Consider the following 14,144-nt stretch of genomic DNA (forward strand, 5'->3'; position numbering starts at 1 on the left):
TTTTTTTTTTTTTTTTTTTTTTAGCGGCTAAACTCTACCGTAGTACGGCGTAGAGGAATGGACCGGCGAGTCTTGAGCGGGGGGTTCTAGCCTGTCTCGGCCTGTACAATTTAGAATCCCACGTGAAGTTATAGGGTAATTAGTGGAATTGCGGAGAACGGGATGGGATGGTTCCCCACGTTGATCTTTCAACGAACCAGACAAACACTTTTTTTACTTTTTTACTTGTCTCATTTGGTGCTTTCACATGCGATCAAGTGATTTAACTGCAACGCTTGTGGTTTTATTATCACTACTTTGCCGCTCCCGATTCGCAATCTCATCAAAGTCAACCAGGCTTTCCCTTCATTTGGCCGGCCTTCAAGACTTGGAAACGTGCTGGGGCGCCGCCTCTTCAAGGCCCTCTCCATCATCGAGCGTCTTGGCAGAGTTGTCCGCGTGAGAGAATTCGAACACTGAAAAGGGAGTGTCAGTACATCTCTTTCTTGAGGGAAAAAAAAAAAAAAAAAAAAAAAAAGCATCTCGGGCTGCAACACATAACTTACAATTAACGTTGGCAGAGCCAAATTTGCGCGCCGGAACCTTCTTCTGGAACAGGTAGTCAATGTCGGCAAATGTGCGGTTCTTGGTCTCGGGCAGGAAGAAGAAGATCCAGACGATCCAGATGCTGCACAGGCCAAAGTAGAACCATCCCGTCTTGGCTCCCCAGTTCCACGCGTCGGCGCCCTGGTTGAGCATGCGCGGGTTGATCTGGTTGACGACGATCTGGCCAATGACGTAGACGGCGCGGCCCAGCACCATGGTCTGGGCGCGGACGCGAGTGGCCGAGATCTCGGAGACGATGACGAAGCACGCCGGCCCCAGAGTGATCTTGAAGATGGCGTTGACGAGCACCATGGCCACGCCGACGCCGATGCCCGTGTTGATGGATCCCGGCGGCAAGACGCCCAGGACGCCGATGATGAGCATGATGAGGCCGATGCCGCTGGTGCCGTACAGGTAAAAGTCGCGGCGGCCGACGTGGCCCATCAGCACGATGGCGATGCCGGTCGCCACGATGTTGACCGACTGGATGCCCATGCTGAAGTTGAAGGCCTGGACCTCGTCCATGCCGCTGGTCCGCAGGAAGGTGGTGGCAAAGGCGGCAATGGACTGGCCGTTGAGGATCTGGATGACCCAGGCCATGCAGCTGATGCCGGTACGGCGCAGGTTGGTGCCGCGGAAGCAGTCCATGTAGTTGGCGTTCTCGGCCTCGAGCTTCTCCATCTCGTTGGTGTGCTTCATCAGCGCCAGCGTCTCGGCCATGCTCTGCTGCGTGTAGTGGCCCTTGCGCGCGAGCCGGTGCAGAGACCTCTCCGCCTCTTCGATCTTGCCGCGGCGGACGAGGTACCACGGGTTCTCGGGCGCGAGGAACGCCGCGAGGAACAAGGGAGGGATCCACACCCACTGCAGCCCGTAGGGCATCTTCCAGGCCCAGTCGCCGGGAAGCTGTAGGGAGCCTCGGAGGACGCCGGCCGCGAGGAACGAGCCGCAGCCCCAGCACATGGACGTCCAGGCGGTCAGGTAGCCACGCATGGCGGGCGGGCAGATCTCGGCGGCGTAGGCGGTAGCAAGTGTTTGGAACTATAGGTGTGTGACAAGGCAAGGTTTTCCTCTGTTAGATGACGAGCCACGACCGTGAGGGAGTCACACAACAACAACAACAACAACAGCAACACAAGACCACGAATACTTACGACACCCCACGGGATACCACAAAAGATGTTGCCGACAAACAGCATCTGCACGCTCGTGGCAAAGAAGAGGATGAAAATGGTGCCGGCCATCAGGGCCATGGCTCCCATGTACACCCTGCGCGACCCGAAACGGGACTGCAGGTATCCGTTCAGCAGCAGACCGATGATGCTTCCCAGGTTGTTGCCGTTGCCGATGGCAGCCTGCCACGACGCCGAGATCTGGTATTTTCCGGTCTCGTCGGGCCAGCCAAACTTCTTCCTGTAGGCGTCCTGACCGAAGAAGTTGTTGACCAGGCCGACGTCCATGCCCTCCATGATCAGGGCCGCGCTCAGGATCATGCTGTAGACGGCGGCGGGCCAGTACCTCGAGAAGAGCTCCTTGCGCGGCAGCTTGGCCTCTTCCTCGCTCATCTTGACCGCCGCCTCGATCAGCTGGCGGTCCGAGGCCATGGTAGGCCCGGTGTAGTCGACATGGTCAACCGACTCCCGCTTGGCCACGGGGACCGACGTGTCTTTGGTGTCGGCCATGGCGGTTGGTTGCGCGTTGGTCTGTCGTCTTTTGTCAGAGACGTGACGTGAGAGCGGAGGGGAGGAAAGCTCAAGACAGAAAAGAAAGAAAAAAAAAGGAGGGCGACAAGCAAATCAATCCCAACGCCAGGAAGGAGGAGGAGGGGGGGTTGGAGGGCATTCAAATACTACATTACACTCAGGCCTTTTCTTTTTTTTTTACCCCAACCTTGGAGGGCGACTGCTACTCTGACCACAAGATGATTTGTTTTGCCCTGTAAATTTCTCCGCTCCCAGTGCACTCAACTTGGCATCTCCACCAGGCCCGCCACTTCACGAGGACTCGTGGCCGGCGTCAATTACTGCGAACGGGCAAAATCCCCGGTCATCCCCGCACCGGCTGAGGTGTTGACCCCATGGGGGGGAGAGATCCACGCATTTATTGGTGGTCATTAACGGTTTCCCCATGCTTTCGGCCCACATCTGACCGAGTCGAGCGAAGTGGAGGGTGAACCAGATTACGGGGTAAAGGGAGGTTGTGTTAGTTAGTGGTCTTTTGGTCTGAAATGGATTGCACGCGAGAGATATGGGGGCCAAGGTCCAGGCCCCGTTTTTGTTGGAGTAGCAAGTCCAACTTGGCATGGCAAAATGTCGGCTTCGGCACCGATTGTTAATGCTCTTGTCAGGCACTATTGGTTCTGGACCGGCGGTTGGGATTGCTTTTTGTAGACTGGGTCGACAGGGCATCCATGCCATTGGCTTTTGTTGTTGTTGTTGTTGCTGTTGTTGCTGTTGTCGCTGTACAAGGCAAAGTGTCTGGGGAAGTCTACGAGACTATTGTAGAATCGTAGTTGCACATGGCCATGTTACGTGGTATTCCTCTGCAATGCAACTCAGGCGGTGAAGGCTCCCTCCCCTTGCAGCGTCCAGCTCGTGCACCACTCCACTCTCACCAACGGGTTGGAAGTTGATGTTCAGCCTCAATCTCGTGCATATATGTATGATACGGCACACATTTCCTGTACTACTGTAAGCGAGGTCCAGCTCTTGTGCTGGTTCCCACCTCCCTCGGAAATCGCTCGAGCTGCATGGCGGCTGCTCGAGATTTCTCTTTGACGTTGGCTGCGTCGGCGTCGGATCAGCACAACCAGCATCCCGGCCAAAACCAAAACAATAAATAACAAGGACCACTCCCCCTTGTCCCCTCCTCGTATTGTGGGGAGCGTGTTACTGTTCTGTTGGTACTATGGTTGTGGTCGGCTTTGTATGGCCGACAAGTTATTTGATGTCTAGAGCTGCTTGATCTTTCGTTGCTCTTTCAAATACACGATGTTTTCCAGGTTTCATGGGACAATTCAACCGTTTTTATTAGTATTGTTCTTATTATGATTTTTTTCTTTCTTTTTGATCTGTGCTGCTGATTATGCTGCTGTCTAAAGAAACCGGACAGCACTCCATCCCCATTCCTCAATTATAAATACTTGCCATACCATCACTCGCCCCGCCACAACCATTATCCTCTTCACCTATAGCGTACCACTTGTCATTCGGCAGCTGGCATGTAGGTGTGCAGCGTGAATCCGCATGACACTTGATGTCGCGGACCCAAGTCGATTTCATATTTCCTGACATAGAACCGACGTCGTAAACGGAATTGTCAGGTTGGTAGACGACAACTTTGCAGTGTATGGCGTAGTAAGGGGCAGCGAGGACGCCGGTCGGAAAGACGGCGAGCGCGGCGGCGGCGGCGAAAGTTGTTGCGAGCTGCATGCTGATAAATTTGGGTCGAAAGGTAGGCAGGCTTTAATATTGACTGGTGAAAAAAAGAGGCTTGGCTCCCAGAGTGAGAAGAAACCAAGAGAAGGATTGAGAAATAAAGGATGGGCACAGAGCCAGAGAGAGAAAGAAAGAAAAAAAAAAAAAAAGAAAAAAAAAAACAGCACAAAAAGACCAAAGAAAAGAATGTGATACCGTCGAATGAATGTTCGATTGGCGGGTGAGGAGAAAAGAAGGGAATTCCGTCAACGAGAAGATGATCAGGAGCTGCATTTATAGTCGATACGAACTTGAGTCTTTTGGCACCAAGTTGCTAATTATGCGACAGCTATATGAGCATCGCTGTGGATTTCCTGATTGATCGCTGCTTTGGAATGGGGTCTTGTTCTGGTCCTTTGACTCGCCCCGGACCACAACCCCGGCATCACACCAGAAAATCTACATGATAACGAGGAAGGGACCGTACCTTAGATACCTACTATAGATGTCACAAGGTACTGGCTCAAATGACTAGACAAGGAAATATGTGGATGTGGTCTAGGTGTTGGCCATCATATTTTAAGACGTTGGCATGTCGTATAGGTGGGTAGTCGTCAGCATAGGGCCCAATAGCAACGCCCAGGCTATGTTTAGAAAAAATAGTTTGCCTGAAATGGGGCCTAATCTGAAACCACATCCGCTCAGGGCCGTCAATCATAGGCATCTACTCTATCGCTCGTCATGGCCCGTCGGTAATCTTGACCAGCCCGCGATAGTACTCTGCCTGTCGAGGGCCGCACTTTGGAGTCAAGTGATCGAACCCATCCACATGCCAGCCGCCACTCCCTCCATATATTTGATCTCCACACCATTTGTCGGCATGCGACGGGGCGTCCACATAGTTGGCATTGAAGCCGGGAATGCCGAAAGTAGCCTTGGTCCACCTGCCCATCTCGCCCGACTTTGCGCGCCGCAGGGCCTCCTCGCCCACATTGGTGTGCAGGTACAGCGCGTGCGCCTTGCCGCGATACCAGGGCCGAGTACGCGCTCAGGTAGGGGTAGAAGTTAAAGGGCAGACTCCCTTTCGGGTCCTTGAGGCCGTAGACAAAGTGCGCAATGTTGGGGATGGTGTCGGAGCCGTCCTTGATGGGATGCCGTGTTGGCTTGGACGTGTCGGGTCTTGTGTTTGTGCCGCTGCTGCTACCGCTGCCGGTGACCTCGTACTTCACCTTATCGTATGCCGACTTGGCGTAGCCGTTGGTGGTCGGGTGGATAAGCAGCGACAGGATGAACATGACATAGAAAGCCACGGTTAGATAGCCCCAACGACGAGCCCAACGCCGGAACGGGCCGATATCGAGGATGCCTTGACGTTGGTTTGCCATGGGTCCTTGTTTTCCGACAGAAATGTAAAGAAACTCAGAAAAACATATCGATTCCAAAGAGAGCACTGCAATACCTGTGAGTTTCCAACGTCATTGCGCCAATGACTGAGCTATAGTAGGCAGACACCTACGTGGCTATTTAGGTAGATAGGTAAATATAATCACCAAAGGGGAAAAAAAAAAAAAAAAAAAAAACACGACTCAGAAAAACGCCCACGACATATCCATCCCTCCAAACGCCGTCAAAATGTCACAAATATGCAGGGGAAAAAATAGGACAGCCAAAAAAAATCCGAAAAAGAAATCCCGTATTCCATTTGCTTCTTGGTATCACCAATCAAGGCCTAGGGTAGGCCCACTACAAGGGCGGACTCTGGCCCCCTCGGCCCACCCCCATCCCTGCAGCCCTCCCTTCACTCCGGCGCCCCCAGGCTCAAGACGTCCATGCCCTTCTCCAGCTCGCTCTTCTTGGGCATCTTGCCGCGTCTCATCAGCTCCGCGCTCTGAGCCATGACCGGGTCGGTGCCCATGGTGGCCACCGCCACCACCTCGTCGCCCTTGGCGTAGAATGCCGACCACTTGCCCTCGTCCAGGCTGCCCTGGATCACCACGTCGTCCCATCCGCTGGCCATCGTGTTGCCGCAGTACCGCAGCTGTGCCGACAGCGCCGACCAGAAGATGGGTGTGAAGAACTCGGCCTTGAAGCCGGCCGGGTCGACGATGTGCTTCGCCGCCTCCCGCCCGGACTTTTGAGCCACGTTCCAATGCTCGATGCGCACGCCCTTGCCGCCCGCTCCTGGCCCGTGGTACGGGAACGTCGCGATGTCGCCGAGGGCATAAACGTCCTTGACGCCAGTGACGGCAAACGCAGAGTCGACCTCGAGCGACCCGTCTTGCAGGAGCTGGACGCCCGCGTTGCCGCGGAGGAACTCGGTAGCCGGTGCGACGCCGACTCCGAGGATGACAATATCCGCAGGCAGGGACTCGCCACTCTTGAGCAGGACCGCTCCAACCTTGGACGGGTCCGATTCGTTGGCAGTGGCCTTTTCCACACCAGCCTCCATGTAGAACTTGACCCCGTTCTTCTCAAGACCCTTCTGGGCCGCGCTGCCGACATTCTCGCCGAGCACGCGCTCCAGCGGAACCTTTTCCATACCGACGACAGTGACGCTGTTGTCCTTGGCCGTGGCGTTGGCAACCTCCATACCGATAAAAGACGAACCGACGACGACGATCTTCTTGCCCTTGGACTCGCCAATGGCCGAAACTATGTTCTTGGCGTCGTGCACGTTGCGCAGCGTGAAAATGTTGTCGAGCGTCTTGAACCCTTCGAGCGGGAGGTTGCGGGGTGTGCCTCCAGTGGCGAGCACCAACTTGCCGTAGGATATCGTTTGCTTGCTCTTGGTCTCGACCGACTTGCCGTGAAAATCCACGCCCGTCACCTCGTCCTGGACAAACTCGACGGCGCCCGACTTGTAGAATTCGTCATCGCGCCACTGCAACTTGGCCAGGTCCGTCAAGAGCGCCTTGGACAGCTTGGTCCGGTCGATCGGGAGGTTGCCCTCGTTGGAGACGACCGTGATGGGTCCCGTGAAACCCCGCTCTCGCAGCTCCTCGACCAGGCCGATGCAGCCAGATCCGCCACCAACGACAACGACTTTCGCGTCGTCATCCTTGCGCACGCTGCTGCACTGGAACTTGGGCTTACGGCGGCCCGCCTTGATCGTGGCCTCGTCGCCCGTCACGTAGACGGCTCCGTCACGCTCGACCACCTTGAACACAGGCAGCGCATCCAATGCTGGCGCGTCCTCAACATCTCCCGTCGTGGCGCTGAAGCAGGCGCCGTGCCAAGGGCAGGTGATGCGACCGCTGGTGGTCAGAACACCCTTGACCAGCGGCGCGCCGTAGTGTGTGCACTTTGGCCCAATGGCTTGGATCTTGCCGGCGGCGTTGACCAGGAGCACCTTTGCGTCCGGCAAGCCCTCGACCTCGACCTCCTGCTTGTCTCCTGGCTTGAGGTCCAGAGACGTGACCGACTTTAACTTGTATTCCTGTGTCATGACGCTGGTAGTATTTCGAAAAAAGCGCGATAGTGACGGTGCCGTCGGCGTAAACAAAAGACTGCTGCTGTTGCCGATGGTAGCGGTGGTTGTAGGTATGCGTTGACGAAGCACCTGACGAGCTGCAGCACCAAAGGATGCAAATGACATTTGAGAAAGCAGAGTATATAATCCAAAAACAAAAGTGACGAGAATGCTGGGGAAATACCCAGAAAGACGGTCGAATGTATTTAAGTTCTGGGAGCTACTTTTCCCACCTTATCCTAGCCAAGGTAGCAGAGACGGCGGTCCAAGGAAGCGGGATTGGATTTAGAAGCTCTCTCACTGGCCTGTTCCCAATTGGGCCCCATCTGACAATTGGCTGCAATCCATGACGTATTTCATGCATTGCAACATCGATGGTACCAGACGATCCGTGTTTGTGGCTCAACTACCAGTCGAGTGCCGCCCGGCCACCAGTAGAACGTTTGAATTCCCCAAAATATACTTTTTAATCACTGCAATATCCCCTCATTTCTGCTTGCATCACGTTCTGATGGGTAGACATCTTTACATAACGAGCCGAGTACATTGGAGGTTGTCCGTCCACGTGACTGACCACTTCAATCATTCCCCCCCAGTAGATAGGTAATCCAAGTAGACATTAAAGCTGTGAAATATTCAAGAGGTATCAATCAATATCCAAGACCCAAACAAAGGAAACCTCCAACTCCTTGCTACCTCGTCAAAGACGCAAATGAAACCGGCAGAGCTCTATGCCAGCAAGTTAAGTATACACAATTTGTGAAAAAAAAAAAATAACAAATGAAAAAGATGATCATGTCTAGTGTGCAATAGATGGTCGTCAAAAGTTCCCATGTCAAATCATTCCCCATTAAGCACCTCTCTCAACGCATCACGGTCGACAACATCGGGTGTGACCTTACTCGGGGGCGCCCTCCGCTGATGAGCTGCAAAGTATTCTTGAAAGCCAGGTATAGCACCAGCCTGGTTGATCCCTGCCGGTCTCGAAAAGTCTCTTTGCTGTTGTTCCCGTGGCGATTTGGACGACGAGCCCAGAGATGCCGGCGTCAGAGGCGACTTTGGCGTTGCTGTCACATCTTGGACGGTCGTCACAACAGATTCTTGAATCGCAGGTACGGGAGCTGTCGACGATGGCGTCGAAGATGACGAGCTAGATCCTCCCCACAGTCGCCATGCAGCAAACCTTCCTAGTGCCGACGTGGGCTGACGAGGAGTAGCAAAGCTCGTGAGGGTCGATGTGGCAGAAGACCCGGACACGCCCGCCGAAACAACACGGGTCCTTGGCATCGGTAAACCAATCGAGAGACTGTCTCGGAGAGCCGCGCTTCCAGGCTTGCCGTTGCTGGTCACGACTCTGGATATTGTCGGGCTCGCCGTCACCGCGCTGAGCCCAGTGTCTGCCGAGGCCATGGTGCCGAGGTGCCTCAACGTAAGCTGGCTCGGCCTTGTCTTGAGCGTGTGGATGTCTAACCCGCCCGACAGCGACATGATGGATTCGTGAGAGGCAGCACGGTGGACTTTTCGATAAACCGGTGGTCCGCCAACTGTTGATGTTGGCGTAATGGATGAGTTGTCCTCTGTATCGTCCAAAGTGGCACTGGTAGACACTGTAAGCGCAAGGGGGGACGTCCGGGTAGATTCCGGTGAAGGTGACGTATCCACTGGACTATCAGTAAGACGATCGGGCGTTGCCTGAGAGTCGGCTCCAAAAGAGTCAACATTGTTTGACTGTATTGGAGTCGACGAAAGACTGACAGCAGCTTTTCCGTCCGAGCTTTTGCCAAGCAAAGGAAGATGCGACGGTTGGAAGCTGTGGGCTGAATGATCAGATGGACCCTGACGATATGCATTCTCGAACCCAGGTGACCTGGGATCAGTCGAAGTAACTGGGGATGTGGGGCATGATCCCTCCAGAATACTGCGGTCAAACATTGAATCCCGGTTGTTGGAACGGGGAGACGTTGGTACCGATGAGATGGCAGCATCTGACATGTTTTCCGAAAAGACAGACCATCTGTTTGAGGGTACCGTCGAAACCGAATCTCTATACCCGTGTGACAAGAGTGCAGGCGCGGGCGACCCTTGGTTCATTTGCCATTGTCCACCTGGAGGGGTTGAAGGCGATCTCATGGGAGGGCTAAAGATGCTCGCACTCAGTCCGTGGCGCTTCTTCTTGGGCTTCTTTGCGTCAGGCTTGACGTGGTAATGGTGGTGAATATGTAGCTCCTGCGACAGCTTGGGGGCGTGCCGATGCACAGATGGCTTTCGAGTTGGTGTTTCACTGTTCAGTTCATACTCCCGGGGCCCCAGCTCAGCTCTTAGAGTCGAAGCAGCGCTGGCCTCGCCTTCAGCGATTGGTTGATGGTACACCAGTTGCTCTCTAAGCATCTGTATCTCGTCATTGCTGCTGGCGAGAAGCTCCCGAAGCTCGGCAATGCCCAACTGCAGATTCGCATTGTCTTGCAGAAGATCTCGCACAAAGTGTGACACTGCCGGGTTCGTGGTTTTCCCATCACCAAGGCTCTTGGTTGCGGCGGCGCCCTTGAGTCGACCAGCCGCAGCTGTGAGGTCCTTCTCCATGGCGCTCTGCCGCTCAAGCCTCTCTACAACTTCGGCATGTCGCTCGCGCTCCTGTGAAGCCTCGCGTTCAATGCGCTCTAGCTGATCCTGAAGGTTGGAAATCCCACGTTCGGCAGTCTTCCATCTTTGTATTGCTGAGCGTGCGTCACGCTGAGAGCTCAAGAGGTCGTTTTGAATCTTTTCCTGTTCCCGCTCCAGGTATTCCAGTTCTTTCTCCAGCTCTGCCGCCCGGGCTGCAGCACCCTCCAGTCTTCTGACACTCAATTGGGAAGAACGCAAGGCCGCCTCGAGAGTCGTGATCTGAACCTCTGCATCGGTCACGGTTGAGTTGAGTGCCTCCAACTGGTCGAGCAGCATGCGGTTCTCCTCGATTGTTTTGGCATTGTCAGCCTCGAGGCCCCTCTTGTCGGTTTCGAGTTGATCGATTCGGCTCGTCAGCTCGGTGCGATCGCGTTCGGCGTCTGCCATATAGGCTTCGTGGCGCGCCAGAAGAACCTGGAGAGAAAATGTCAGGTCTGGATAGAACCCTTTTGGTGGCTGCAGGTAGCCTCCTGGTCGTCATAGCTGGGAATGTGATCTCGCGATTGCAAGACGAGTAGTTTGGTGCAAGGAATTCCGGTGAAATTTGCGTCGGGGTACCGGTGGCGACACCATCCGCAGAAGAAAAGTTCGCATGGAGAACTGGAATGCTTTTTAAGAAGAACTTTGTTGATGTGAACTAGCCCCAAGCGAGGCTGGGCAGGACTGAAGGAAATTGAAGAGGGATAGACCACATGTAGCCCACAGACGATATCTCAAGAAATAAAAAAGACGTACCTGGCCCATTTTCGCAGCAGTGTGGACATCCTTTTCGACGCTCTCGAGAACAGAGCAGTTGTGCTTCAGAAACACGCAGTCGGGCCGGCCACAGCAGCACTGGATCTTGACGGCTTCGGACCGCAAAGCAGACGAAATCGCGGCCATGGCGTTGACAGTCACCGAGGCAGATGACTCAGACTCCATGATGGGCGTGTATGTCGGAGGCAAGGCAATCGGTTATTTTGTCTTGTCACAAGTGCCGCCTACCAGGGCAGTAGCCTCAGACAAATAAACAGAGAAGACGGGAGAGCGACGGCGATCAGCATGCTGCGTTAGTGTCGGACAGGGCGATGGCTTGATTTCGGTACGTATGTAAGTATGTAGGAGGATTTGCAAAGGCGTGCTTGGGCTGTATAATTCGCTTCTGATTCATGTATAAAGCGTTGTGCTGTGCTGAACGAGAGACGGTTTTGGGCCGAGACGCCCAGAAACCCTAAGTTGATTCAGCCGGCGTCGTGCCTTGATACGCACACAGAAACGCTAGGCAGCGAGCGCAACCGCCCTGTGCAGCTCGTGACTGGATCCTTCTGTGCTGGCAAATGCGACATCAAAAGTCGGTGTCGTCGTCAACTGTGGTTCGAGTGGGCGGCCGACAAAAAAATCTGGAAAGGGTCGGAGAGGGGCAGGCAGCAAGGGCCAGACAGGCAAATGTAATGAAGCCCAAGCGGGTAGGGAGGGCCAAGATATCGCCAGGGATGAAAATCGCGTCTCTTTTGTTTTCTTTCTCTGCAATGGGTTAACTCGCCGCCAAAATTGGAGGTGGAGAAGCATAAAAGCGGAGAAACCGCTACTTCTTTATCCGCCATGTCCCACCAATACATGAATTTTATGAATTACTGTGGGGCGTGATCTTACCAGGCCAGGCACAAGGCAGATTAAATGTGTGTTTGTACAGTAGCCGATGGTGGGGTGCATAAATTGTGTATGCTTTTGCTAAGATGGCATCCCAGCAGAAATGACGAAGGAGGCCTAAACAGCGGCCGCCGTTGATTGAAAGTTTAGCGCATGTGAACGCCAACAAGAACCGTGTCTTCAGCCATTGGAATGGCTGCCTGCACAAGACACGGCTGGCCCCTGATGCGTTGCAGTCCTTCGAATCACCAAAGGAACGACGACAATAATTCGTCGAGGTTATGCCTCAACGACTGACCAGGCACTTGTGGCGTTCACTAGAGGCCCGCTTGAAGCCCTGATTGAGAAGCATGTTGCAAGCATGACCTGTGATTTGCTTCTTCCCGTAGGGCCTTGACTATGACAACTGACACAACGCATTCAAACCGTCAGGATGTTCCTAGAACCAAGAAGCCTCGAGTCGACGGCTACCTGCTCTAGATCTTGTGATGTGGCCTCCCTCAACTCTTTGATCCAGTGTACGTGCGCTGGGACAGATTCAACACGATCGTTTTCTCATGCCTGTGGGCTTGAAGCTTGTGACAGTCGAAATGCGTGAATGAACGTTGGTCCTCGTATACACACAATCACACAGTTCAATGCAGATAATGTGCAGATCCAATTTTATACCACACGTATCGTATCGCCCGGCTCAACTAATCTTGACCGTATCGACATTCATGAGTGGGGGGCCTGTAGTTGACTGAAGAGCAGTCGTTTCCTATCTCGCACTCTGGCTGGAATCGTCTAGCTCCTTTGGACAAAAGTGTTCGAGCTGACACGCATTCATCTGATTTTATTGACTTTAGTTTGGCATCCTAGATCACTCTTGGCCATTTGAAGCTCAGGGAAAATACAAGGACGGGCTGCCTCTTTGCTGTCACTGTCAGCCCCGGCAGGCCGTACCTGGCTTGCTGGATACTTCGACAGCGGACCAGAACCCGTTCCTGGGAGTGGGGCGGTGGCGTTTATCATTATCACTGGGTTGCGCATGTACAAGTTTAAATCGATGCATGCTAGTGCTGACAGAGATCACATTGGATCTTTATCGAGAAATATTTACTATGCATAGAACGGATGATGACCGGAACAAAAACATGCGTCTGGATCTGGATTTCGATTGCGGGCACCCGGTGTCTATCGACTGTAAACAAAAGCTAAGGTGCGGCACTGTGTACCTATGCGGGGCATGCAGCTCACGCCGAACTTTGGGTTATTGCCCGCCAAGAGGCCGCCAAACCGAGCGTCATTGACTGTCTCCTTGCGAAGCTTTTCAATTATACCTACCCTTGCCTGGATATATACCTACATTCCCACAGATCTTGCGAGATATTTCCACCAATTCTCATCCATGGTACTGCAAGCTCTTCTCACCTGTTGATCCTAGCTCTGCCCAAATGGTGACCGTTCATTTCCCAATGTCCACCACGGAAAACACAGCAGGACCGGCCCCGCCGTCGTCGACGGAAGCTGCGGACAAGGTCGATCTCCTTATCCTCGGCGCAGGCTGGACGTCAAACTTTTTGATCCCCCTCCTGGAAAAATCCGGCATAAGATTCGCCGCCACGTCTACCACCGGCCGTTCCGGAACCATCCCCTTCCGCTACGATCCGGAATCGTCCTCCTCAGAGCCTTTTCGTCTGCTGCCCACCGCAACAACAGTCCTGATCACCTTTCCATTGAAGGGCCAGGGCCAGAGCAAACACCTGACCGGCCTCTATCACAGCACCCACCAACAGCAGGCCCCTGAATCGACGCAGTGGATCCAGCTCGGCTCGACGGGCATCTTCACTGCCCCGCACTGGACGGATGAGTCCTCGTCCTACGACAGGACGAACCTGCGAGCCATAGCCGAGGATGAGCTGATGGCCTGTGTCCCTGGGGCCGCGGTCCTAAACCTCGCGGGGCTGTACGACGGCGAGACACGCAACCCGCGCAACTGGGTCACCCGTGTCGCCCGCACCAAGGACGCCGTCAGGGGCAAGGGCGCTGTGCATCTGATCCACGGTGCCGACGTCGCCAGGGCCATCGTCGCCATGCATAGGCGCTTCACGCCGGGGAGGCGTTGGATCGTGGCCGACCTGAGGACGTATGATTGGTGGGACCTCATCCAGGCTTGGGGTGCCGATGCGAGGAAGGGGTTGGTGGCCAAAGGGGAGGCTGACGTTGCTGAGGGTCTCCAGTATGAGCGCTGGGTTGGAGAGCTGATGCAGGAGGATGGGATTAAGGCGTTGCCGAGAAGTCAGGACAAGTTGGGTAGGGTGTTGGATTCGAGAGCGTTTTGGAACGAGATGGGGACGTGGCCTAGCATGGGGAGGGTCGAGTGAAGGGCTGCTTCGACCCTGGAA

At 54.4% G+C, this 14,144-nt stretch overlaps 6 protein-coding genes across 6 annotated transcripts; 1 reads left to right on the forward strand and 5 right to left on the reverse strand.

Annotated features, from left to right (window-relative positions):
* Positions 1–360: 360 nt before the first annotated feature.
* Positions 361–2,264, reverse strand: PpBr36_02158 (uncharacterized protein; the record flags this gene model as incomplete). Its single annotated transcript, XM_029889340.1, has 3 exons — positions 361–455; positions 546–1,623; positions 1,737–2,264. 3 exons carry the CDS (start codon positions 2,262–2,264, stop codon positions 361–363), a joined length of 1,701 nt encoding a protein of 566 aa, XP_029752177.1.
* A 2,473-nt stretch (positions 2,265–4,737) lies between these two features.
* PpBr36_02159 (uncharacterized protein) lies at positions 4,738–5,383 on the reverse strand (the record flags this gene model as incomplete). Its single annotated transcript, XM_029889341.1, is given in 2 exon segments — positions 4,738–5,016; positions 5,030–5,383. The coding sequence occupies 2 exon segments, from the start codon at positions 5,381–5,383 to the stop codon at positions 4,738–4,740; spliced, it is 633 nt and encodes a 210-aa protein (XP_029752178.1).
* A 413-nt stretch (positions 5,384–5,796) lies between these two features.
* Positions 5,797–7,593, reverse strand: PpBr36_02160 (uncharacterized protein; the record flags this gene model as incomplete). The annotated part of the gene is made up of 1 exon (XM_029889342.1): positions 5,797–7,593. One exon carries the CDS (start codon positions 7,591–7,593, stop codon positions 5,797–5,799), a length of 1,797 nt encoding a protein of 598 aa, XP_029751068.1.
* Positions 7,594–8,307: 714 nt separating this feature from the next.
* PpBr36_02161 (uncharacterized protein) lies at positions 8,308–11,049 on the reverse strand (the record flags this gene model as incomplete). The annotated part of the gene is made up of 2 exons (XM_029889343.1): positions 8,308–10,542; positions 10,864–11,049. 2 exons carry the CDS (start codon positions 11,047–11,049, stop codon positions 8,308–8,310), a joined length of 2,421 nt encoding a protein of 806 aa, XP_029751067.1.
* Positions 11,050–13,193: 2,144 nt separating this feature from the next.
* PpBr36_02162 (uncharacterized protein) lies at positions 13,194–14,123 on the forward strand (the record flags this gene model as incomplete). The annotated part of the gene is made up of 1 exon (XM_029889344.1): positions 13,194–14,123. The coding sequence occupies one exon, from the start codon at positions 13,194–13,196 to the stop codon at positions 14,121–14,123; it is 930 nt and encodes a 309-aa protein (XP_029751066.1).
* On the reverse strand, positions 13,689–14,107 carry PpBr36_02163 (uncharacterized protein; the record flags this gene model as incomplete). Its single annotated transcript, XM_029889345.1, has 2 exons — positions 13,689–14,000; positions 14,096–14,107. The coding sequence occupies 2 exons, from the start codon at positions 14,105–14,107 to the stop codon at positions 13,689–13,691; spliced, it is 324 nt and encodes a 107-aa protein (XP_029751065.1).
* Positions 14,124–14,144: the final 21 nt, after the last annotated feature.

The sequence above is a fragment of the Pyricularia pennisetigena genome, chromosome 2, assembly GCF_004337985.1.
Source record: "Pyricularia pennisetigena strain Br36 chromosome 2, whole genome shotgun sequence".
Lineage (NCBI taxonomy): Eukaryota > Fungi > Ascomycota > Sordariomycetes > Magnaporthales > Pyriculariaceae > Pyricularia > Pyricularia pennisetigena.